Genomic DNA, 23,544 nt, shown 5'->3' on the forward strand with positions numbered 1-23,544 from the left:
ATGTCTTGATTTAAGTCGTTGGGATGCACCAATGGGAATGGGCCTCCGCTGTCCGCGTCACCAGTCTCCAGGCAGACCCGGCCTCCCAGGCTGATGCTCCCTCTCCCATTCCTGCCATTCAGAGAGAGAGGGAGGGAGGGAGGCCAGGCAGCCAGCCTCAGAGGTTGCCCACAGTCTCATCCAAGGACTCCTCAACCCAGTCCACAAGCCAGCCTGCCCCCCTCCCTCCCTCCCTCCCTCCCTGCCTGTTGGGCTTTTGTCCTGCTCCCCTTCAGACTCTCTCTCTCTGTGTCAGAAATATTAAAAAATAACTAGGCAGACTTAATGACAAAAATGCAAGTCAAGCTCTGAAAAGGGTAAATGGGTGCAGTTCAATATAAGCAAATCTGCCTGAAGCTCAGCAGGCCTCAGGGGGAGAAAGCTGTGTGAGAAGGCCTCAGTGTGAGAAGGCCTCAGTGTGAGAAAGCCGTGTGAGAAGGCCTCAGTGTGAGAAGGCCTCAGTGTGAGAGAAGCCCCAGGTTGAAGGCCTCAGGTGTGAAGCTACTGTGTGAAGCTCGTATGTAAGTTTGGTGTGAGAGGAGCCTCTGTGAGAGCAAAGCTGTTTATCTCCATGAGGAAGAAGCCCAGGAATAGCCTGTTCAGCCAGGAAGGAAGGGGAAGGCCTGTGAGCGTGGGAGGAAAGGGAAGCCCATGGAAAGGGCAAAGGCCCCAAGGCCCTACTGAGGGCAGGAAATCCGAGCCCCGCCTCCCTCAGAAGCAGGAGAAGAGGAAATCTGTTTGGAGGGGAGAGGGAGGGTCCCTCGGGAGGGAAAGAAGGGGCAGGGCCCACCCCCCAATACTCCCCAGAGGAGGAGGAGGAGGAGGAGGAGGAGGAGGGAAGGCGCCTTCCCCAGGAGGTACCTCAATGTGAATTGACACCGCTCTCCCCCCCCCCCCCCCTCGATCACCAAGACCATCCTCTGACCACAAACCAGCCTCGGCTATGGAAGACCTTCTCATCCAATGACTACCCAACCCCATCCACCAGCCTGGCCCTCCCTCCCTCCCTGTTGGGTTTCTGTTATTGTTTACTTTCTGCATTTTCGGGTTGCGTTTTCGGTGTTCTGCTGCTGTGATTTGGCCTCATGTAAGCCGCTCCGAGTCCCCATTGGGGAGACGGTGGTGGGGCATAAATAAAAGTTTATTCTTATATTATTATCTGTTCTGCTCCCTGGAGACACTGAGAGCACATTAGGCCGCAAAGTTCCTTGACATAGACATCCTTACAAAACCTAGACCAGAAAAATATGAAACCTCAGGCAGAACAAATGCAAAGAGAAAAAGAAAGGGAAGTGCAAACTCCTCCACTGACACCAAGAAATCAGAGAAAGGGAGGCAGAAGCTCAGGGTGGGAGGCCCTCGGCCTGGCAGGAGGACACGAGAGGGCAGCTGGAGAGGAGACGGACGGACGGACCCCCAGGGTGAGCGGGAATCCTGATGCCCTCCAGATGTTCTGCACTCCAACTCCCATCCACCCTTCCCACACAGAAAGACAGGGATACTGGGGATTGCCGTCCAGCGACACTGGGGTGGGATGGGAGGCACGATTCCTACCCAGTTCTGCTCAATTCAGCCCATTTTATTTATTAGTTGTATTTGTATACCACCTTATTTGTTTATTTACTTATTTGTTTATTTACTTACTGTATTTGTATACCGCCTTTCTCAGCCAATTGGCAACTCAAGGCGGTTTCCAACAAATCAGTATACATAAAACATAACATAGATAAAAAGCATTAAACAGTAAAAGACATCACAAAAGCAATAAAAACAACCTCATGAGCGTCTCGTTATTCTCAAGCATTGTCCAGTTCCATTCTCAGGTCATTCGATTTCCTATATTAGCTACTCTGTATTTGTAAACGCTTCCTCCAACAGCCACGTTTTAACTTGCCTCCGAAATGTCAAGAAGGAGGGAGCAGATCTGATCTCCCCAGGGAGGGCGTTCCATAGACGACGGGCCACCACTGAGAAGGCCCTGTCTCTCGTCCCCTCCAAATGTGCTTGTGACCAAGGCGGGACCGAGAGCAGGGCTTCCCCAGATGATCTTTAAGTCCTCAATGGTTTGTAAGGGGAGATACGTTCAGACAGGTAAGTTGGGCCAGAACCGTTTAGGGCTTTATAGGCCAAAGCCAGCACTTTGAATTGGGCCCAGTAGCAAACTGGCAGCCAGTGGATCTGGAGCAACAAGGGGGTTGGATGCTCCCTGAGCGCCGCTCCTGTTAACAACCTGGCTGCCGTTCGTTGGACTAGTTGAAGCTTCCGGACCGTCTTCAAAGGCAACCCCACGTAGAGAGTATTGCAGTAGTCTATATGGGATGTAACCAGAGTGTGGACTACCGTGGCCAGATCAGACTTCCCAAGGTAAGGGCGCAGCTGGTGCAAAAGCTCCCCTGGCCACCACCGAGACCTGGGGTTCCAGGCTCAGCGATGAATCCAAGATCACACCCAAGCTGCGAACCTGCGTCTTCAGGGGGAGTGTGACCCCATCCAACACAGGCTGTAACCCTATGCCCTGTTTGGCCTTGCGACTGACCAGGAGTACCTCTGTCTTGTCTGGATTCAATTTCAATTTGTTCGCCCTCATCCAGACCATCACAGGAGCCAAACACCGGTTCAGGACCTGGACAGCCTCCAAACACCGGTTCAGGACCTGGACAACGGGTGAGAAGGAGTGACAGAGTTGGACGTCATCTGCATACAGATGACACCGTACCCCGAAACTCCGGATGATCTCCCCCAGTGGCTTCATGTATATGTTGAACATCATGGGAGACAGTATTGATCCCTGGGGAACCCCACAAGACAAAGGATATGGGGTTGAACAGGTGTCTCCCAACAACACCTTCTGGGTGCAACCCTCCAGAAAGGACCAGAGCCACTGTAAAACAGTGCCCCCCAGGCCCATTCCGGAGAGGCATCCCAGAAGGATACCGTGGTCGACGGTATCAAAGGCCGCTGAGAGGTCCAGTAGAACCAACAGGGACACACTCCCCCTGTCTAGCTCCCGGCGAAGATCATCCACTAAGGCGACCGAGGCTGTCTCGGTTCCATGTCCCGGTCTAAAGCTAGACTGTGCCAGATCCAGATAATCCGTGTCTTCCAAGAATACCTGGAATTGTGAGGCCACCACGTTCCAGGACTTTGCCCAAAAAGGGGAGATTGGAAACAGGCCGATAGTTGACGAATTGAGTGGGGTCCAGTCATGGTTTCTTCAACAGCGGTTTTATTACAGCTTGTTTTAAGCTCCCTGGAATGTTGCCTTCCCGAAGGGAGGCATTAACCACCACCTTCACCCACTCGGCCAATCCCCCTCTGGCCTCCTTTAGAAGCCAGGATGGGCAGGGGTCTGGGATGCACGTGGTTGGCCTCTTTCCTCCAAGTATCTTGTCCACATCCTCGGGTTTCACCAACTGAAATGAATCCATCAAAACTGGACAAGCAGATGCTCGTGTTACATTCTCCCTCATCCTTCCTCACCTTTAGAAAGAAGGTAAAAACGTGGATGTGGGACAAGGCCTTCGGGCCGTTTGGTTAAAAGGACAACTGACAATGTTGACTATGGCTTAGAAGTGGATTATGGGTACGTTAAACGGAGTACTCAGTATACAGCTATTTAAATAACCACCAGACTGGTAATAGCTCAGAGGACTGTTAAGTGTACTGTTTTCATCTTTATGTCTTAATGTTTATGCTTTTAACTGCTATAACTGTTGTTTTGTATTTTATTATGTGGCATCGAATTGTTGCCAATTGGAAGCCGCCCTGAGTCGTCCCCCCCCCCCCCCCAAGTTGGTTGAGAAGAGCGGGGTAAAAGTGTTCGAAATAAACAAATAACCAGGGCAACGAGGAGACTAAAGTAGTGGTGGTGCGTGGAGACGAGGTTTGACTTTTAAAATGTCTTTACTGGAGGCACGTTTTTTACAAAAAGGAGTAACTCATTATTACTCCAACCAAAATCCTTCTAATATCTTCAGCCGCCTTCTTCTGAGGTAAATCTTCTTCTCAATAAATGGACATGAGTCTTGATTATAAAGAACTGATCAAGGAAAATTTTATTTAAGGATTGACTGACAATTCAAGGCACTGGCTTGCCTTTTTCTCCCTTCCGCTTTCCCCTTCGCTCACGAGCTAATTCCTAATTTAAACAGGCCCAATTCACTCTGTAAACACGCAGGCTGAGGACTTAAACCCCCGGGTTCAGGGTCTCCACACACCAGAACCCAACTTCCACTCTTGTCCGCTGACTAAAAGAAACGCACTCTTTCCAAACGCCTGCCCCGGCCGAGTGGCAGTTAGCTCCGCCCCTTTGGCTTCTCTCACTTGGATACATTCTCACAGCCGGTTCCGTCGCTATGGCAACGCCTCAGCTCAGGCGACACATCAGCTGGCCTGCACTTATATCGTAACATTAATCAACATTTTTAAAACGTACATTATAATTAGCTATTTCGTTACAGCTTCTAACCAACGGCAGATAGCAAGCCGCATGGCAGAGAAGGACGTGGACATACAAGCCGCTCCCATCCTTCTCTCCAGATTCCATCCCTGTCATGCCATCTTCTCTGTTGTCTTAACCCTTGAGGTTGTTGTGCTATGAACACATGTCTATTAAGGACTGTCTCATTACACACTGGAGGTAAGTGTCATGCATTCCTAGCCATCTTTTTCTACACGACAGTCGTTGGGTCACATGAACCCCAAAAACCATTCCGTGGCCGACCCCCCTCCCTCCCTCTCTGCCGAAGAAGAAGCCCTTCCTTCTCTTCTCACCCTGTGGGTCTCTCCCCAGATGCGTTTTGGCCTTCACCTCCCAGAAATCCTCACAACTGGTCAACTGGCTGGGATTTCTGGGAGTTGTAGGCCACAACACCTGGGGAGAGACCCACAGGGTGAGACCCACTGCTCTAAGCTAAACACACCCAGCTCTTTTGAGACATTCCCTACAGCCCGTCTCTGGAGATATTCTGGCTTGTCCATATCCGCCTTGAGTTGTGCTGCCCAGAACGGGAGACAGAGCGATTGCAGGCGAGGTCTGAGCAAAGCAGGAGAACGGAGGCTGTGACTTCCTTGGACGTAGACACCACGTCTCCTCTCGGCACAGCCTGGGATCACATTGGCATTTGTGGCTGCCACATCACACTCTGGTTTTTAAATATAATTTTTATTCAAAGGCAAGAAAGAAAAGCATGTTTATACAAATTACAATTTTGGGATTTTTGAAAAGGAATCCTTAACAAACACGAAAGACTGAACAACACACACCGACATAAAAAGAAGAAAACTAAGAGAACAACAGATCAACACAACTCTTGCCGCATGCTGATTTTCATCTGTATTCACTCACTTTAAATGTTGTTCTATATTTACTCTTCTGTTTCTAAATATAGTAAACTCATTCCTAAAACCCACAATAAACAAATGTCCCCTCATTGTTATAACTCGTGAATTATTAGTGGGTCCCAATCTCGTTTCATAGAATCCTAGAGTTGGAAGAGACCTCGTGGGCCATCATCCGGTCCAACCCCATTACGCCAAGAAGCTGGAAAATTGCATTCAAAGCACCCCCGACAGATGGCCATCCAGCTTCTGTTTAAAAGCTTCCAAAGAAGGAGTCTCCACCACGCTCCCTCCAGGGCAGAGAGTTCCACTGCTGAACAGCTCTCACAGTCAGGACGTTCTTCCTCATGTTCAGGTGGAATCTCCTTTCTTGTGGTTTGAAGCCATGGCTTGTGTCCTCGTCTCCTGGGCAGCAGAAATCAAGCTTGCTCCCTCCATTTCTCCCCAAAATAAGACACTATTTCTTTTTCAAGAAGACACGCTATGGCTTATTTTCAGGGAATGTCTTATTTGTATATCCATGGCCAGGATTCCAGTGCTCAGGTGGAGAGGAGGAGGAGGAGGAGGAGACCCAGGGCTTGGTCCCTCCTTGGATGGGATAGACGACGCCTTCCTCCCTTCCTCCCTCAGTCCGCCTTCCTCCCTTCCTCCCTCAGTCCTTCCGCACTTTCCCAGCACCCCTTTCCCACCCCCGTCTTCCCTTTTTCCAGTTCCCCCTTCCTGTCCCAGTCCTTACTATCCCCATTCCCCTCTCTCTCCACTCTCCATCCCAGCCTTTCCGAGGTTCCAGACCCCCTTTCCCACCTCAATCTTTCCTGTTCCCCAGTTGCCCCTTCTCACCCTAATCTCTCTTACTTTTCCAGAGACCCCCTTTCCACCTCATTTTCCCACTTTTTCCAAACACTCCTTCCCATTCCAATTATTCCCCATTTCCAGTCCTTCTTTCCCACCCACTTCCCAAGTCAGTCTTTCCCACTTTTTATTATACATATACACAGCATTTTCCCCAAAATGTATATGTAGTTAAAATTGTACTCTATTATTATTACAGTTATTATTTTACTTTATCGCTATTACTACATTTAGTATTTTACTCTATCACTGTTACTACATTTTTATTGTGTTATTATTTATTATTTTTCTCTATTTATTATTATTCATACATTTTTTTTCTCTATTTATTATTATTACATTTATTATTTTACTCTATTTATTGTTCTTATTATTACATATATTATTTTGCCCTATTTATTATTATTAATACATTTAATATTTTACCCTATTTATTATTGGAAGGATACATAAGCACATTTACACTGAAGAAGGTTGTTGTTGTTCATTCGTTCAGTCGTCTCCGACTCTTCGTGACCTCGTGGACCAGCCCACGCCAAAGCTCCCTGTCGGCCGTCACCACCCCCAGCTCCTTCAAGGTCAGTCCAGTCACTTCAAGGATGCCATCCATCCATCTTGCCCTAGGTCGGCCCCTCTTCCTTTTGCCTTCCACTTTCCCCAGCATAATTGTCTTCTCTAGGCTTTGCTGTCTCCTCATGATGTGGCCAAAGTACTTCAACTTTGTCTCTAGCATCCTTCCTTCCAGTGAGCAGCCAGGTTTTATTTCCTGGAGGATGGACTGGTTGGATCTTCTTGCAGTCCAAGGCACTCTCAGCACTTTCCTCCAGCACCACAGCTCAAAAGCATCGACCTTCCTTCGCTCAGCCTTCCCTATGGTCCAGCTCTCACATCCGTAGGTTACTACAGGGAATACCATGGCTTGGACTAGGCGGATCTTTGTTGCCAGTCTGATGTCTCTACTCTTTACTATTTTATCGAGACTGGACATTGCTCTCCTCCCAAGAAGTAAGCGTCTTCTGATTTCCTGGCCACAGTCTGCATCTGCAGTGATCTTTGCGCCTAGAAATACAAAGTCTGTCACGGCCTCCACATTTTCTCCCTCTATTTTCCAGTTGTCAATCATTCTTGTTGCCATAATCTTGGTTTTTTTGACGTTCAGCTGCAACCCGGCTTTTGCGCTTTCTTCTTTCACCTTGATTAGAAGGCTCCTCAGCTCCTCCTCGCTTTCGGCCATCAGAGTGGTGTCATCTGCATATCTGAGGTTGTTAATGTTTCTTCCAGCAATTTTCACCCCAGCTTTGCATTCATCAAGCCCCGCACATCGCATGATGTGTTCTGCATACAAGTTAAAAAGGTTGGGTGAGAGTATGCAGCCTTGCCGTACGCCTTTCCCAATCTTGAACCAGTCTGTTGTTCCGTGGTCAGTTCTTACTGTTGCTACTTGGTCCTTGTACAGATTCCTCAGGAGAGAGACAAGGTGGCTTGGGATGCCCATCCCACTAAGAACTTGCCACAATTTATTATGATCCACACAGTCAAGGTTAAGACGATTTAGAAGAAGGTTAAGACGATTTAATTATTCAGAAACATTTAACCTATAGATGCCCCAATTAACGTAATTTTATTGGTATCTATTTTTATTCATGAAATTTACCAATAGCTGCTACATTTCCCAACCTCAGCTTATACTCAAGCCAATAAGTTTTCTCAGCTTTTGTGCTAAATTAGGTGCCTCGTCTTAAATTCGGTTGGCTTATACTCAAGTATATATGACATGTAGCTACTCTCCTGTGTGGATTCTTTGATGGATACGCAGAGTCCCACTTTCACTGAAGCTCTTTCCACATTCCATGCATTTATGTGGCTTCTCCCCTGTGTGGGTTCTTTGATGCTTACGCAGAGTCCCACTCTGACTGAAGCTCTTCCCACATTCCATGCATTTATGTGGCTTCTCCCCTGTGTGGACCCTTTGATGGATACGCAGATGTCCACTTACACTGAAGCTCTTTCCACATTCCAAGCATTTATGTGGCTTCTCCGCTGTGTGGATTCTTTGATGGATACGCAGTGTCCCACTTGCACCGAAGCTCTTTCCACATTCCATGCATGTATGTGGCTTCTCCCCTGTGTGGGTTCTTTGATGGATACGCAGAGTCCAACTGTGACTGAAGCTCTTTCCACATTCCACGCATTTATGTCGCTTCTCCCCTGTGTGGACCCTTTGATGGATACGCAGATGTCCACTTTCACTGAAGCTCTTTCCACATTCCAAGCATTTATGTGGCTTCTCCCCTGTGTGGATTCTTTGATGGATACGTAGATGTCCACTGTGACTGAAGCTCTTTCCACATTCCATGCATTTATGTCGCTTCTCCCCTGTGTGGGTTCTTTGATGGATACGCAGAGTCCAACTGTGACTGAAGCTCTTTCCACATTCCATGCATGTATGTGGCTTCTCCCCTGTGTGGGTCCTTTGATGGATACGCAGATCTCCACTCTGACTGAAGCTCTTTCCACATTCCATGCATTTATGTGGCTTCTCCCCTGTGTGGACCCTTTGATGGATACGCAGATGTCCACTTTCACTGAAGCTCTTTCCACATTCCAAGCATTTATGTGGCTTCTCCGCTGTGTGGATTCTTTGATGGATACGCAGTGTCCCACTTGCACCGAAGCTCTTTCCACATTCCATGCATGTATGTGGCTTCTCCCCTGTGTGGGTTCTTTGATGGATACGCAGAGTCCAACTGTGACTGAAGCTCTTTCCACATTCCACGCATTTATGTCGCTTCTCCCCTGTGTGGACCCTTTGATGGATACGCAGATGTCCACTTTCACTGAAGCTCTTTCCACATTCCAAGCATTTATGTGGCTTCTCCCCTGTGTGGATTCTTTGATGGATACGTAGATGTCCACTGTGACTGAAGCTCTTTCCACATTCCATGCATTTATGTGGCTTCTCCCCTGTGTGGGTTCTTTGATGGATACGCAGAGTCCAACTGTGACTGAAGCTCTTTCCACATTCCATGCATGTATGTGGCTTCTCCCCTGTGTGGGTCCTTTGATGGATACGCAGATCTCCACTCTGACTGAAGCTCTTTCCACATTCCATGCATTTATATGGTTTCTCCCCTGTGTGGGTCCTTTGATGGGTACGTAGATGTCCACTCTGACTGAAGCTCTTTCCACATTCCATGCATTGATGTGGCTTCTCTCCTGTGTGCGTCCTTTGATGGATACGCAGATCTCCACTCTGACTGAAGCTCTTTCCACATTCCATGCATGTATGTGGCTTCTCTCCTGTGTGAGTTCGTTGATGTGTAGTAAGAGAACATCTCGCAGTGAAACATTTCCCACATTCCATACAGTTATGTTGCTTCTCCCCTGTGTGTGATTTTGACAAGGAATTGAGATTTTCCATTGTTTTACATTTATGATTCTAATATTATGCCAGAAGGTCACAGATATGTTCTCCTGATTTCCTCTTCTCAGTCTTTGTATTGCTCTAGTCCATTTGAATAAACATATTACCAAGCCTCACTGTTTACAGCACAATCCTCCCTTTCCTCCTTGAATACACAGCTATGGAGCTTGAAATATAATTTCTCCAACTTATTTCTTGTGAGTGTTGTGTAATTTCATTCCTGACCTAAGCCAAAGGGAAGTGTTCTTCTCGAGGTTCATTCAGAGGTTACCTGCCAGAGAAATGAGAGGAAAATCTTATCAGGAGCAGAGCACAGAAATACCTCATTGAACAATAAGAACAATAGCTTAGTGCTGTAGCCAATGCAGGAGAAGAAGGGAGAAAGAGCGGTCCTATTGAGAAGAGCCTCTGCCTGCTGAGAAGAACTTTAACACTTGCCCAACAAAGAGCAAGCCCTGCAAAGAGGGGAGAGTGGCCCACGATTCTCTGCAGGAGATTGTTTGCACTGCAGTGTGTTCAGAGTGTCATCCAATCTTTGCAAAGGAAGACTTGTAACAATATGGTCAGCACAGAAAGGGCTCAGATTGCAAAGCGTTTCCTGCCTAGATCCCGCTTCCTCACATCCCAACTCAGAACCTGAGTGACCACCTGTATGGGCAGACCATCCCAAGTGGTCAGTCTTGTGAGAAAAATACTTCATTTCTTCCAACTGAAGCAATTTTTTCTCTGACCTCAGGCAGAACAACTGCAAAGAAAAAAACAAAGCGAACTTCTACACCAAGACCACAAAAACGGAGATAGGGATGCAGAAGCACAGGGTGGGAGGCACTCAGCCTAGCAGCAGGACACGAGAGAAGGGGGTCTAGAGGAGACGGAAGGGTGGACCCCCAGTGCTAAAGATGACGTTTGTGCGATGGCTCAAGGGGGAGGAGGGAGGCCATCGCATTCACCGCATCCACTACAGGCCCCTCTTTGGCCCTCGGAGCCCATTTGCAGGGGTTTCATTGAGGATCACCTGCCAGGTGAGTTGAGGCTGTCACCTGGGTAGTGCCAGGCTTGTTTCCTAAGCAGGACATTGCATAGCTCCTGGGGGATCGCAGTTCCCTAGATCAGTGGTTCTCAACCTCTGTCCCTCCAGGTGTTTTGGCCTACAACTCCTAGAAATCCCAGCCAGTTGACCAGCTGTTGAGATTTCTGGGAGTGGAAGGCCAAAACATCTGAGGACCCCCAGGTTGAGAACCACTGCCCTAGATGGATCGCCATTGGGGGGAAGCAGAAGGAGAGACGTGCACACATATCATCATGTTTTCATCTGTACTGCCCACCCCCGACCCACTTTCCCAACCTGATCCCCTTCCCTCAAAATCTCCATTTGGAATCAAAGACTATTTAGAGGAGGAGGAGGAGGAGGAGGAGGAGACAACGAAGGAGTTTGATTATAACGATACAATACCCTGTTAACCTATTGTATACAAACAGGGATCTCTAACTGATATAGACAAAGAGATAACCCAGAACAGAAGGAAGGAAGAGGAGGAGAACCAACAATGAATGGACAACCAATGAATGGAATTGGTTTTTGAAACAGAAGATAGAAGTGGAGTTCTTCTTGTGCCATCCTCATCTATGTAAATAAAAATGTAATATTGGTTTGTGGGATTAACAGAACTCAAAAACCACGACACGAATTGACACCAAATTTGCACAGAATACGCCTAACAGCCCAATGTATGTCCTTCACTCAAAATATTTGGATTTTGTCATTTGGAAGTTGTAGTTGCTGGGATTTATAGTTTACTTATAATCAAAGATGATGGAATGATGGAATTGAATCAACCGTGGCACACAGGACTCCCATGAGCAACGGAAAACACTAGAAGGGTTTGGTGGGCATTGACCTTGAGTTTGGGAATTGTAGTTCACCTGCATGCAGAGAGCACTGTGGACTCAAACAAGGATGGATCTGGACCAAACTTGGCACGAATACTCCGTATGCCCAAATAGGAACTCAGATGGAGTTTGGGGGAAATAGAACTTGACATTTGGGAGTTGTAGTTACTGGGATTTATAGTTCATCTACAATCAAAGAGCATTCTGAACCCTACCAACAACGGAATTGGGGCAAACTTCCCACACAGAACCCCCATACTTAAGGCCATCTAGTCCAACTCCCTTCTTCACCAGGGCAAGAAAACGTAATCAAAGTCCTCCTGACAAAGAGCTATCCAGCCATAGATACAGATAGGTATATATGATTCACACACAGAGAGATATAGTATCATAGATTTAAAAAGGGACCCCTAAAGAAGGACAATGATATGTTGCATGTTCCAGAGAAGGCAAAGCAGACACTCTCCACATCAACACTGACAAAGAAACAACAAGAAACACTGTTTATCCACAAGCAGAAAGAAATTGCATATATTAGAAACCAATACTTTCTAATTTAATTTCCAGATCTCCAGACTGGGCCACAGCAACACCTGGCAGGGGACGGCTAGAGATTTGTCATTTTCTGGATCAGAGAGAAAAGAGGAAGGAAAGGAGGAAGGGATTTCAGCGTGGCCTTGAATCGAAGAGAAGTCAGCACAGCTCACTGATTTATCAAACATCCTCCTGAAGCATTGCCAAATATAAGAGCTTGTTTGCAAAAGACATTTACTTGAAAACTTACCAAAATACGACATTGATTGGATAAAAGCTCTTAAAGAAGAAATGCAACGTTCAGTCGAAACCTCCTAAAATGGAGAAAGGAAAACAACGTAAGAAGATATCGGCTGAAGGGACAGAAGTGATGAAACCACTGGAAATTCTGAATTGATTAATCAAGAGTGCCTATGGCAAGCTGGATCAACTAAATGCCATTTTGAAGAGATCTCTATTGGCCCCCAAAGAAGGACAATGGAAACTGGGAAAGCAGGATGAGAAGGGGGAGCCAAACAAGAAGGAGAAACGGAAGGAGAAACGGAAGGTCAACAAAGGGCCACGAAGAAGGAATCCAGAGGGAACCAGGACGGAATGGACGCCAGGCAGAAGTCCAGCTGGAACAAGAGAGGTCTCAAGTCAAGGCGCGAGAGGCCTGCCATTTCCGTCCTGAAAGAGGGGACCGGTCAGTCCATTCAGGAGAATCTCTCGCTCAGCTCTGGGCTTCTCACTCACCGGCCTGAGAGAGGGAGGGAGAAGGACCAGATCTGATTGGATGAGGGGAAGGTTGGGCTGGAATCACTCCGTCCACTGACCAAGGACCAGAACCGCTTAGACATATTTGTTGTTGTTGTTGTGGTTACATTTCTCCCCTGCCGTATCTTCCCAAAGGGGACTCAAAGCGGCTTGACATAAAAGCATTAGTATCCAATTTAAAATATAGAAATATACAAGCATAAAAAGGAATTAGACACAAACAACACTAAAAAAAATTCACAGGTAACATCCATCAAAAATATTCCAACACCACAACACCCCCCGGCTTGATCTTCAAAACCTCCCTCTTCAAAAGCCTGTCCGAACGAAGACGTTTTAGCCAGAAGGACAACAGGGAGGGAGGGAGGGAGGGGGCCATTCTGGCTTCCCAGGGCAGAGAAGTCGAGCTGCGTGTCTCAGGCAACGTCCACACGCCCTGTCTCTCAGGATCTGATCCCGGGTTATTTGACTGCGTAGACTCACAGAATCCAGTTCAAGGCAGAGGATGTGGGGCCAGATCCTGGGAGAGAAGGAAGTGCGGATCCAGGCTGAGTCTTCATTATTCCAAGCTGGGCAAAGCCAGTCCCGTGAGCCTCGGTTCCAGCGACATGGCTCCCAATGGTTTCCTTGAAGAGCGTGGAAGGCCAGCCTCTCCCTGTCTCCTCTCTGTGGGCACACCAGGCGGGTCTCACTCTTCGCCCTGGCCCCCTAATTGGGGGAAGGGGCTCCCTCCCTCCCTCCCTCCCTCTCAACCGGTCTCCCTCCTTGGGTCCACTCCTCCCTCGCTGCCCATCCTTGAAGGGTCTGCTTTGGGCAGGGAAGGAAGGAGGGGAGGGAGGGGGGCTCCAAGGGGGAGGAATGAAGGGCAGCCGAGTGCCTGAGGGAGGGGGGGAGGGAGGGAGGGAGGGGTCCCCTTCGGCAGTGCCCTCTCGCCCCCATGATCACCGCGGGGCACCAACCGCTGCTCTGGGCCAGAGTGAAGAGAGGGGGGGCCGGAAGACAGCTCCACCTTGTCTCCTGTGGTGTGCGAATAATATAACATAATATATTGTGTATACATATAATATTTATAACATGATAACGTCATACAATATAATCCTAATGACATATTATAAATATATATTTTGGCCTTCAACTCGCAGAACTCCTAACAGCTGGGATTTCTGGGAATTGTAGGCCAAAAACATCTGAGGACCCCAGGTTGAGAACCACTGGTGTAACACAATATAATCCTCATAATAATCATAAGATATTATAAATATATATTTTATAGGACATGTAATATTACTAATAATATTACAATACAACGGTATAGTACAATATAGTAATATATAATACTGATATTGTACTATATGAATAATATAATATCATGTAATATATTGTGTATACATCTAATATTTATAATATCATAATGTAATACAATATAATCCTAATAATATAATGTAACGCATTGTGTATACATATATACATGGAATATTACTAATGATATTACAATACAATGGCATAATACAATATAGTAATATATAATATTGATCTTGTACTATGCGAATATTATAATGTAATATAATATAATATAACTGGTGCTTGGCCGCTGTGACGGTCTGGATGAGGGCGAACAAATTGAAATTGAATCCAGACAAGACAGAGGTCCTCCTGGTCAGTCGCAAGGCCATTGAACAGGGCATAGGGTTACAGCCTGTGTTGGATGGGGTCACACTCCCCCTGAAGACGCAGGTTCGCAGCTTGGGTGTGATCCTGGATTCATCGCTGAGCCTGGAACCCCAGGTTTCGGCAGTGACCAGGGGAGCATTTGCACAGCTCAAGCTTGTGCGCCAGCTGCGCCCGTACCTTGGGAAGTCTGACTTGGCCACGGTAGTCCACGCTCTGGTTACATGCCGTTTAGACTACTGCAACGCTCTCTACGTGGGGTTGCCTTTGAAGACGGCTCGGAAGCTCCAACTAGTCCAACGCTCGGCAGCCATGATACTAACAGGAGCGGAGCGCAGGGAGCATACAACCCCCCTGTTGCGCCAACTCCACTGGCTACCGATCTGCTACCGGGCTGAATTCAAAGTGCTGGCGTTGGCCTTTAAAGCCCTAAACGGTTCCGGCCCAAGCTACCTATCTGACCGCATCTCTGCCTACGAACCCACCAGGACTTTGAGATCTTCCGGGGAGACCCTGCTCTCGATCCCGCCTGCTTCTCAAGCTTGGCTGGCGGGGACGAGAGATAGGGCCTTCTCGGTGGTGGCTCCTCGGCTGTGGAACGCCCTTCCTACGGACATTAGACTAGCACCATCTCTCATGGTATTCCGCAAAAAGGTGAAGACCTGGATGTTTGTGCAGGCGTTTGAGTAATTTAGTGCAATCTGGTAATGGAACATAGGAATGGAACAATGGACGACGAACCTGGACTACGCTTGGATGATGAGAAGGTTGGGTACGGTTGTTTTTTGTAATCATTGTGCATTGTAATTGCTTATTGGTAATTTATGGATAATGTGTTAAGTCAATTGTTCTATGTTGTATGGAACCACTGCTGTTTCTACTGTTTTTACTGTTTGTGAACCTCCGTGAGTCGCCTTCGGGCTTGAGATACAGCCGTAGAGAAGCAAAGTCAATAAATAAATAAATAATATATTGTGTATACATATAATATTTATAATGTTATAACGTAATACAATAGAATCCTAATAATCATAAGATATTCTAAATACATATTTTTATATGACATGTGATATTACTAATAATATTACAATACAATTGTATAGTACAATAGAGTCATATACAATACTGATACTATACTATGCGCATAATATAATACATTGTGTGTAAATGCCTCTTGTGAGCCGCTCTGAGTCATAGAATCCTAGAATCCTAGAATCCTAGAAGAGTTGGAAGAGACCTCCTGGGCCATCATCCAGTCCAACCCCATTCTGCCAAGAAGCAGGAATATTGCATTCAAAGCACCCCTGACAGATGGCCATCCAGCTTCTGCTTAAAAGCTTAAATGAGTCCTTCGGGGTGAGAAGGGCGGCATGGAGATGTCGTAAATGAATAAATGGTGAGACATAGAGTTGGAAGAGACTCCAAAGATTCCCCAGGAAGGAGGAGGACACAGCACAAGCCCTCCCGGCAGATGCCCACCCGGCCTCTGCTGAGAGACCTCCCGAGAAGGAGGAGCCCCCCCTCCCCCCGCTGGACCCAGCCCAGGAAAGCCTCCCCAGTGTCCAGGGTGGTCAGGGCAGGAGAGAGGCGAGCGGGACCCTCGAGGCCATCCATTCCCACCCCCTTCTGCCAAGCAGGAAGGCACCACCCGATCCCTCCTTGCAGATGGCCATCCATCCAGCCTCCGATTGAAACCTATAGAGAAGGAAGGAAGGGAGCTCCTCCGAACTCCAGGCAGTCTGGGGGGGGGGGGGGGGGGGGTCCCAAAGGCCATCCAGCCTGACCCCACCAGGCACAGAGAGAGAAGGGCGGATGACCAATGTGGTAAACAAAGAGAGAGAGAGAAGGATGGCCCGCTCTGGAGTGGGGGAGGCGAGGCTCCCTTGCCACAGGAGGGCCCAGCCGGAGTAGGCCTCTCTCTCTCGCCTGGGTTTCCTCCTCCTCCTCCTCCTCCTCCTCGGGGGGGGGGGGGGGGCAGCCTGGAAGGAAGGAAGGAAGGAAGGAAGGAAGGAAGGAAGGAAGGAAGGAAGGAAGGAAGGAAGGAAGGAAGGGGATGTAGGCAGGGAGCAAGCCAGGGAGAGGCGGGCTGAGAGGAGGCCGAGAAAGCGGCACAGGAGGAGGAGGAGGAGGAGGGGGGGGGGAGGAGGCCGCCCCCAAGAAGGCCCCGCCAAGGGCCCAGGCCTGCGCCACTTGCACTCACTCACTCACCGCCACTGGAAGGGGGCTCCTCCTCACGGGGGAAGAAGGCCGAGCCCGAGCCTCCCCCGCCCCTCTAGGACACGGAGCCCGGCCCCTCTCGCTGGGCTTCCGCCAAGACCAGACATGGCGGCGGCGGGCTGTGTGCCCAGAGAGGGGCGCGGCTTCTTGGCGGCGCTGGCCAGTCAGGAGCAAGAGCGCCTCCTTCCTTCTCTGCCAAAGGCCCAGCACTCGCCAATAGGAATTCGCCTCCTTTTCCGCGTCACCTGTCTCCGGGCAGAAACTCCCCCGAAGGCTTTCCTCCGCCCTTCCTTCCTTCTTCTGCCACTCCGAGAGGGGGGGGGGGCTTTCTTTCCTTCCCATTGGGATGCGCCAATGGGAATGGGCCTCCGCTCTCCGCGTCACCAGTCTCCAGGCAGACCCGGCCTCCCGGGCTGATGCTCCCTCTGGTGCCTGCTGCTGCCCATTCCTGCCTTTCAGGGGGGGGGGGGGGGAGGGGGGCCAGCCAGACTGGGAGATGGGCCACAGCCTCACCCAAGGACTACCCGACTCATCCTCAAGCCTGGCCTTCCCTCCCTCCCTCCCTCCCTGCCTGCTGGGTTGGGCTCCTGTCCTCCTCCCTTGCAGTGTCACTCTCTCTCTCTCTGTTTCGGAAATATTATACATTCACTAGGTAGACTTCATGTCAAAAATGCAAGCCAAGCTCTGGAAAGGGTCAAGATAAGCAGGTGTGCCTGTAGCTCAGCAGGCCTCAGTGAGAGAAGGCCTCAGTGAGAGAAGGCCTCAGTGTGAGAAGGCCTCAGGGAGAGAAGGCTTCAGCGTGAGAAGGCCTCAGTAAGAGAAGGCCTCACGGAGAGAAGGCCTCAGTGAGAGAAGGCCTCAGCGTGAGAAGGCCTCAATGAGAGAAGGCCTCAGTGTGAGAAAGCCTCAGGGAGAGAAGGCCTCAGGGAGAGAAGGCCTCAGTGTGAGAAGGCCCCAGTGTGAGAAGACCTCAGTGTGAGAAGGCCTCAGTGAGAGAAGGTCTCAGTGAGAGAAGGCCTCAGTGTGAGAAGGTCTCAGTGTGAGAAGGCCTCAGTGTGAGAAGGCCTCAGTGAGAGAAGGCCTCAGTGTGAGAAGGCCTCAGTGTGAGAAGGCCTCAGGGAGAGAAGGCCTCAGGGAGAGAAGGCCTCAGGGAGAGAAGGCCTCAGGGAGAGAAAGCCTCAGTGAGAGAAGGCCTCAGTGAGAGAAGCCCCAGGTTGGGCACCACAATTTACTCAGGTGTCAATCTACTGTGTGAAGCTCCTGTGTCAGTTGGGTGTGAGAGGAGGAGGAGGCTCTGTGAGGGCAAAGCTGTTTATCTGCATGAGGAAGAAGCCCAGGAATAAATAGCCTGTTACACCAGGAAGGAAGGAAGGAAGGAAGGAAGGAAGGAAGGAAGGAAGGGGAAGGCCTGTGAGGGTGGAAGGAAAGGGAAGCCCATGGAAAGGGTCCCAAGGCCATACTCCTGAAGGTGGGAAAGGCTGAGGCCCGCCTCCCTCAGAAGCAGGACAAGAGGAAGTCTGTGTGGAGGGGAGAGGGAGGGGGCAGGGCCCACCCACCCCCAATATTCCCGAGGGGAGAAGGTGGAGGGAAGGCCCTTCCCCATGAGATATCTCAAACTGAACTGACTCCACTCTCCCACCTCCATCACTAAGATCTGATCTTAAACCAGCCCTGGCTATGGAACACCTTCTCATCCAATGCCTACTAAGGCAACCCACAAGCCCGACCCTCCCTCCCTCCCTCCCTCCCTCCCTCCTGGGTTGGGCTTCTGTTCTGCTCCCAATTCAGTCTCTCTCTCTCTCCCCACCCCCCCTCCCCAATTCTGCCAGGGTCAGACCGCTTTACCTGGAATCCCACCACTGTGTCCACTTCTGGGCACCACAACGGAAGGGAGATGTTGCCTCTAAGATGGAAAGTGTCCAGAGGAAGATGACTCAAAGGATCCAGGGTCTGGAGAACAAGCCCCATGAGGAGCGGCTGAAAGAGCTGGGCATGTTTAGCCTGAAGAAGAGAAGGCTGAGAGGAGACATGATGAGGGCCAGGGATAATTATGTGAGAGGAACTCACAGGGAGGAGGGAGGGAGGAAGCTTCCTTTCTGCTGCCCTGGAGACTAGGACGCAATGGAACGATGGCTTCAAACTACAAGAGAGGAGATTCCATCAGCAACATGTGAAAAAGATCTCGGAGTCTGAGTGCACAACAAGCTGAACATGAGGCAAAGGTGTGATGCGCCAACAGCAAAAACAGCCATGGGACTTTGGGCTGTATGGAGTATATAGGGTCTAGATCAGCAGTTCTTAAAGGGTGCTCTGTGGCTCTTAAAGGGAGCAAAATGGATCCATGGGTTCAAATTCTGTTGGTTGCTTGAGCATCCCTGTTGCAGGTAAGATGAGAGTCTCCTGCATGGAGAGGGACTGTGGTGCCGCTGGCTGGGAGTCAGCTGCATTAAAGATCACTACTGACCAAAACGTCATGAATCCTAGAATCAAAGAGTTGGGAGAGACCTCCTGGGCCATCATCCAGTCCAACCCCATTCTGCCAAGAAGCAGGAATATTGCATTCAAATCACCCCTGACAGATGGCCATCCAGCCGCTGTTTAAAAGCTTCCAAAGAAGGAGGTCAAAGCCAGCCCGGGTCGGAATGAGCTCCCGACCAAAATTGTGTAGCTTGTTGTTGACCTTTGCAGCCCAAAAAAACACAGTTGCATCTAGGCAAGGGCCTAGAGAGATTGGGGGGGGGGGTCCTCTCTCTGGGTGACCTCAAAAAGAGGCTGGAGGGCAACCCATGGAGGATGCTGTGTCTGGTGGTGGTGCTTGAAGCAGAATGGGGCTGGACTCCATGACCCAACGGATCAGTGGTTTATTGGCTAAACAACACACATCTCCTCCTCGCATTGCTTATGTGCTGATGGGCGAATCATCATCAGACCGTGTAGGAATAAACAACCCATGAACCCCCAACAGACTCTCCTGGACTCCCGGGAGGAGCAGACTCCACCACTGAACAGCTCTTCTTCCCATCAGGACAGTCTTGCTCTTGTTTAGGTGAGGCCTGCACAACTTAGCGAGGGTGGAAGACAAGCAGAAGCAGAGTCAAAACACACACCACACTGTCACTAGGCAGGCACGTGAATGCAATCCTCTCACGGCCTCCTCCAGCTACGCAATGGGACAGACTGTCAGCAGTGTATGGGAGGGCCTTTGCAGAGTTAAAATTTGTGTGCCAGCTGCAACCATACCTCGTGAAGTCTGACTTGACCATGGTGGTCCACTCCTCTAGACTGGATTACTGCAATGCACTCTACGTGGGGCTACCCTTGAAGACGGCACAGAAACTACAACTTGTCCAACGTTCGGCAGCCAGATTAATAACTGGGGCTAGTTATAGGGAGCGGTCGACTTCCATGTTTAAGGAGCTCCACTGGCTGCCGGTTATTTTCCGGTCCCAATTCAAGGTACAGGTTATCACCTACAAAGCCGTAAATGGTTTGGGACCCGCCTACCTTTGTGACCGTATCTCTCTCTATGTACCAACCCGGGCCCTTCGATCTTCAAGGGAGGCCCTCCTTTCACCCCAACCAATCTCACAAACTCGTCTTGTGGGCACAAGGGAGAGAGCCTTCTCCTCTGTGGCTCCCCAACTTTGGAACACATTACCTGGACTGCTATCAATATGCAGATGACACCCAACTCCTGTTGCGCTTGGAGCCTGGAGTAACGTCAATCCCTGACAATTTCCCCTTATGCCTGGAGGCTCTGTCGAACTGGCTACGTGCTAGCAGACTGAAGGTGAGATCCTGTGGCATGGCCGCCCGAGAGGTCCGACCCATCCGTTACCTAATTTCGATGGTTTTGTTCTATCTCCATCGCCTACCGTTAAGAGCCTTGGTGTCGTTTTGGATTTGCAGCTGACGATGGAGGCTCAGGTCGCTGCTGCCAGCAAACAGGCCTTTTTCCATCTATGACAAGCCAGGCAACTGGCACCTTACCTGTCGGATGAGGCTCTGGCAACCGTCATCCGTGCCGCAGTCACCGTCATCCATGCTAGGCTAGACTACTGTAACGCCCTGTATGTTGGCCTTCCTATTTCGACGACCCGAAAGCTCCGTATTGTCCAGGTTGCTGCAGCCAGGTTACTCACAAAAACGCCCATGAAATGCCATAGAACACCTTCAGTGCTGCGGCATCTACACTGGCCCCCAACTGAGCATCGTGGTTTGTATAAGATGCTGGTCCTGACCTTGAAAACTTTATATGGCCAGGGATGTCCATTGTATCTTAGAGACCTCCGTCTCTCCTTCTCCCGTCATCGGAGGTCGCCACGACCATCCCAACGCGATTTGCTCTATCCACCGGGTCCTAGGGAAGTGCCCTTGGAAAGCACCAGGCGCAGGTGGGCCTTCTCTGTTCCTGCCCCTCCTGCCTTATGACGGGATTCCTTATGGCCGCCCTCTTTGAGATGAGCCGTGCCTGACTCAGGGCATTTTATCCTCCTAGCACTTAAGACCTGGCTTTTGACTAGATGAGCATTTGACCCATGTTAATTTTAATATTTGTATGTATGTGTTTTATCCTGTATAATTTCTGCTATGTAAATCGCCTGGAACATCTCGGATGGAGGGTGATTAATACGTAATTAAAGATGATGATGATGATAGTATACAGCTAGATAAATGGCCACCAGACTGGCAATAGCTAAATGGACTGTGAGTATACTGTTTTCATCTTTATGTCTTAATGTTTATGCTTTTAACTGTTATAATTGCTGTTTTGTATTTCATTATGCGGCATCTAATTGTTGCCAATTGGAAGCTGCCCTGAGTCCCCCCCCCCCCCCGGAGGGGTTGAGAAAGGCGGGGTAAAAGTGTTCGAAATAAACAAATAAATAACCAGGGCAACGAGGAGACTAAAGTCGTGGTGGAGCGTGGAGTTGAGTATTGACTTTCAAAATGTCTTTACTGGAGGCACTTTTTGAAAATAAGGAGGAACTAATTATGACCCCAACCAGGATCCTTTCTTCCAATATCTTCAGCCGCCTTCTTCTGAGGTAAATCTCCTTCTCAATAAATGGACACGAGTCTTGATTATAAAGAACTGATCAAGGAAATATTTAAGGATTCACTGGCTTGCCTTTTTCTCCCTTCCGCTTTCCCCTGAGCTCACGAGCTAATTCCTAATTTAAAGAGGCCCAATTGACTCTGTAAACACGCAGGCTGAAGACTTAAACCCCCGGGTTCAGGGTCTCCACACACCAGAACCCAACTTCCACTCTTGTCCGCTGACTAAAAGAAACGCACTCTTTCCAAACGCCTGCCCCGGCCGAGTGGCAGTTAGCTCCGCCCCTTTGGCTTCTCTAACTTGGATACAGTCTCACAGCCGGTTCCATCGCTATGGCAACGCCTCAGCTCAGGCGACACATCAGGTGACCTGCACATCAGGTGACCTGCATCGTAACATTAATCAACATTTATGAAACATACATTATAATTATTTCGTTACGGCCTCTAACCAATGGCAGATAGCAAGCCGCGTGGCAGAGAAGGACGTGGACATACAAGCCGCTCCCATCCTTCTCTCCAGATTCCGTCCCTGTCACGCCATCTTCTCTGTTGTCTTAACCCTTGAGATTGTTGTGCTGTGAACACGTGTCTATTCTGAACTGTCTCATTACACACTGGAGGTAAGTGTCATGCATTCCTAGCCATCTTTTTCTACATGACAGTCAGGAAGTCACATGAACCCCAAAAACCATTCCCTGGCCTCCCCCCCCCCCCCCGAGGAAGAAGCCCTTCCTTCCTTCCTCACCCTGTGGGTCTCTCCCCAGATGCGTTTTGGCCTTCACCTCCCAGAAATCCTCACAACTGCCCAACTGGCTGGGAGTTCTGGGAGTTGTAGGCCACAACACCTGGGGAGAGACCCACAGGGCGAGACCCAGTGCTCTAAGCTAAACACACCCAGCTCTTTTCAGACATTCCCTACAGCCCGTCTCTGGAGATATTCTGGCTTGTCAATATCCGCCTTGAGTTGTGCTGCCCAGAACGGGAGACAGAGCGATTGCAGGTGAGGTCTGAGCAAAGCAGGAGAAAGGAGGCTGTGACTTCCTTGGACGAAGACACCACGTCTCCTCTTGGCACAGCCTGGGATCACATTCGCATTTGTGGCTGCCACATCACACTCTGGTTTTTCAAAATAGTTTTTATTCAAAGGCAAGAAAGAAAAACATGTTTATACAAATTACAATTTTGGGATTTCAAAAAAGGAATCCTTAACAAACATGAAAGACTGAACAACACACACCCACATAAGAAGAAGAAAACTAATATAACAACCAATCAACAAAACTCTTGCCGCACGCTGATTTTCATCTGTATTCACTCACTTTAAATGCTGTTCTATATTCTCTCTATAGTAAACTTATTCCTAAAACCCACAGTAAACAAATGTCCCCTCATTGTTATAACTCATGAATTATTAGTCGGTCCCAATCTTGTTTCATAAAATCCTTGAGTTGGGAGAGATGTTGTGGGCCATCATCCGGTCCAACCCCATTCTGCTAAGAAGCTGGAAAATTGTATTCAAAGCACACCCTACAGATGGCCATCTACCTCTGCTCCAAAGCCTCCAAAGAATCAGCCTCCACCACACTCTGGGGCAGAGAGTTCCACTGCTGAACGGCTCTCAGCGTCAGGAAGTTCTTCCTCATGTTCAGGTGGAACCTACTTTTTTGTATTTTGAAGCCAATGTTCCACGTCCTAGTCTCCAGGGAAGCTTGCTCCCTCCATTTCCCCCCAAAATAAGACAGTATTTCTTTTTCAAGAAGACA

The 23,544-nt window shown here is 49.1% G+C and overlaps 1 protein-coding gene across 6 annotated transcripts in view; it reads right to left on the reverse strand.

Annotated features, from left to right (window-relative positions):
* Positions 1–23,544, reverse strand: part of LOC132764002 (zinc finger protein 214-like) — a 353,977-nt gene that overhangs the window by 222,054 nt on the left and 108,379 nt on the right. For 2 of the 6 annotated variants that reach the window (XM_067464885.1, XM_067464884.1), the window contains exons 2-3: positions 12,330–12,393; positions 7,792–9,926 (exon numbers count right to left, since the gene is read on the reverse strand). The exons of 3 other annotated variants lie outside the window; for them this stretch is intronic. In XM_067464885.1, the coding sequence (XP_067320986.1) occupies positions 8,012–9,652 (1,641 nt within the window). In that variant the 5' untranslated portion in view covers positions 9,653–9,926; positions 12,330–12,393 and the 3' untranslated portion in view covers positions 7,792–8,011. Of the gene's footprint in view, positions 1–7,791; positions 9,927–12,329; positions 12,394–16,711; positions 16,829–23,544 lie in introns of those variants that run through there. One more of the 6 variants, XM_067464883.1, reaches the window with a different exon arrangement.

The sequence above is a fragment of the Anolis sagrei genome, chromosome 2 (assembly GCF_037176765.1).
Source record: "Anolis sagrei isolate rAnoSag1 chromosome 2, rAnoSag1.mat, whole genome shotgun sequence".
NCBI classification, from domain to species: Eukaryota; Metazoa; Chordata; class Lepidosauria; order Squamata; family Dactyloidae; genus Anolis; species Anolis sagrei.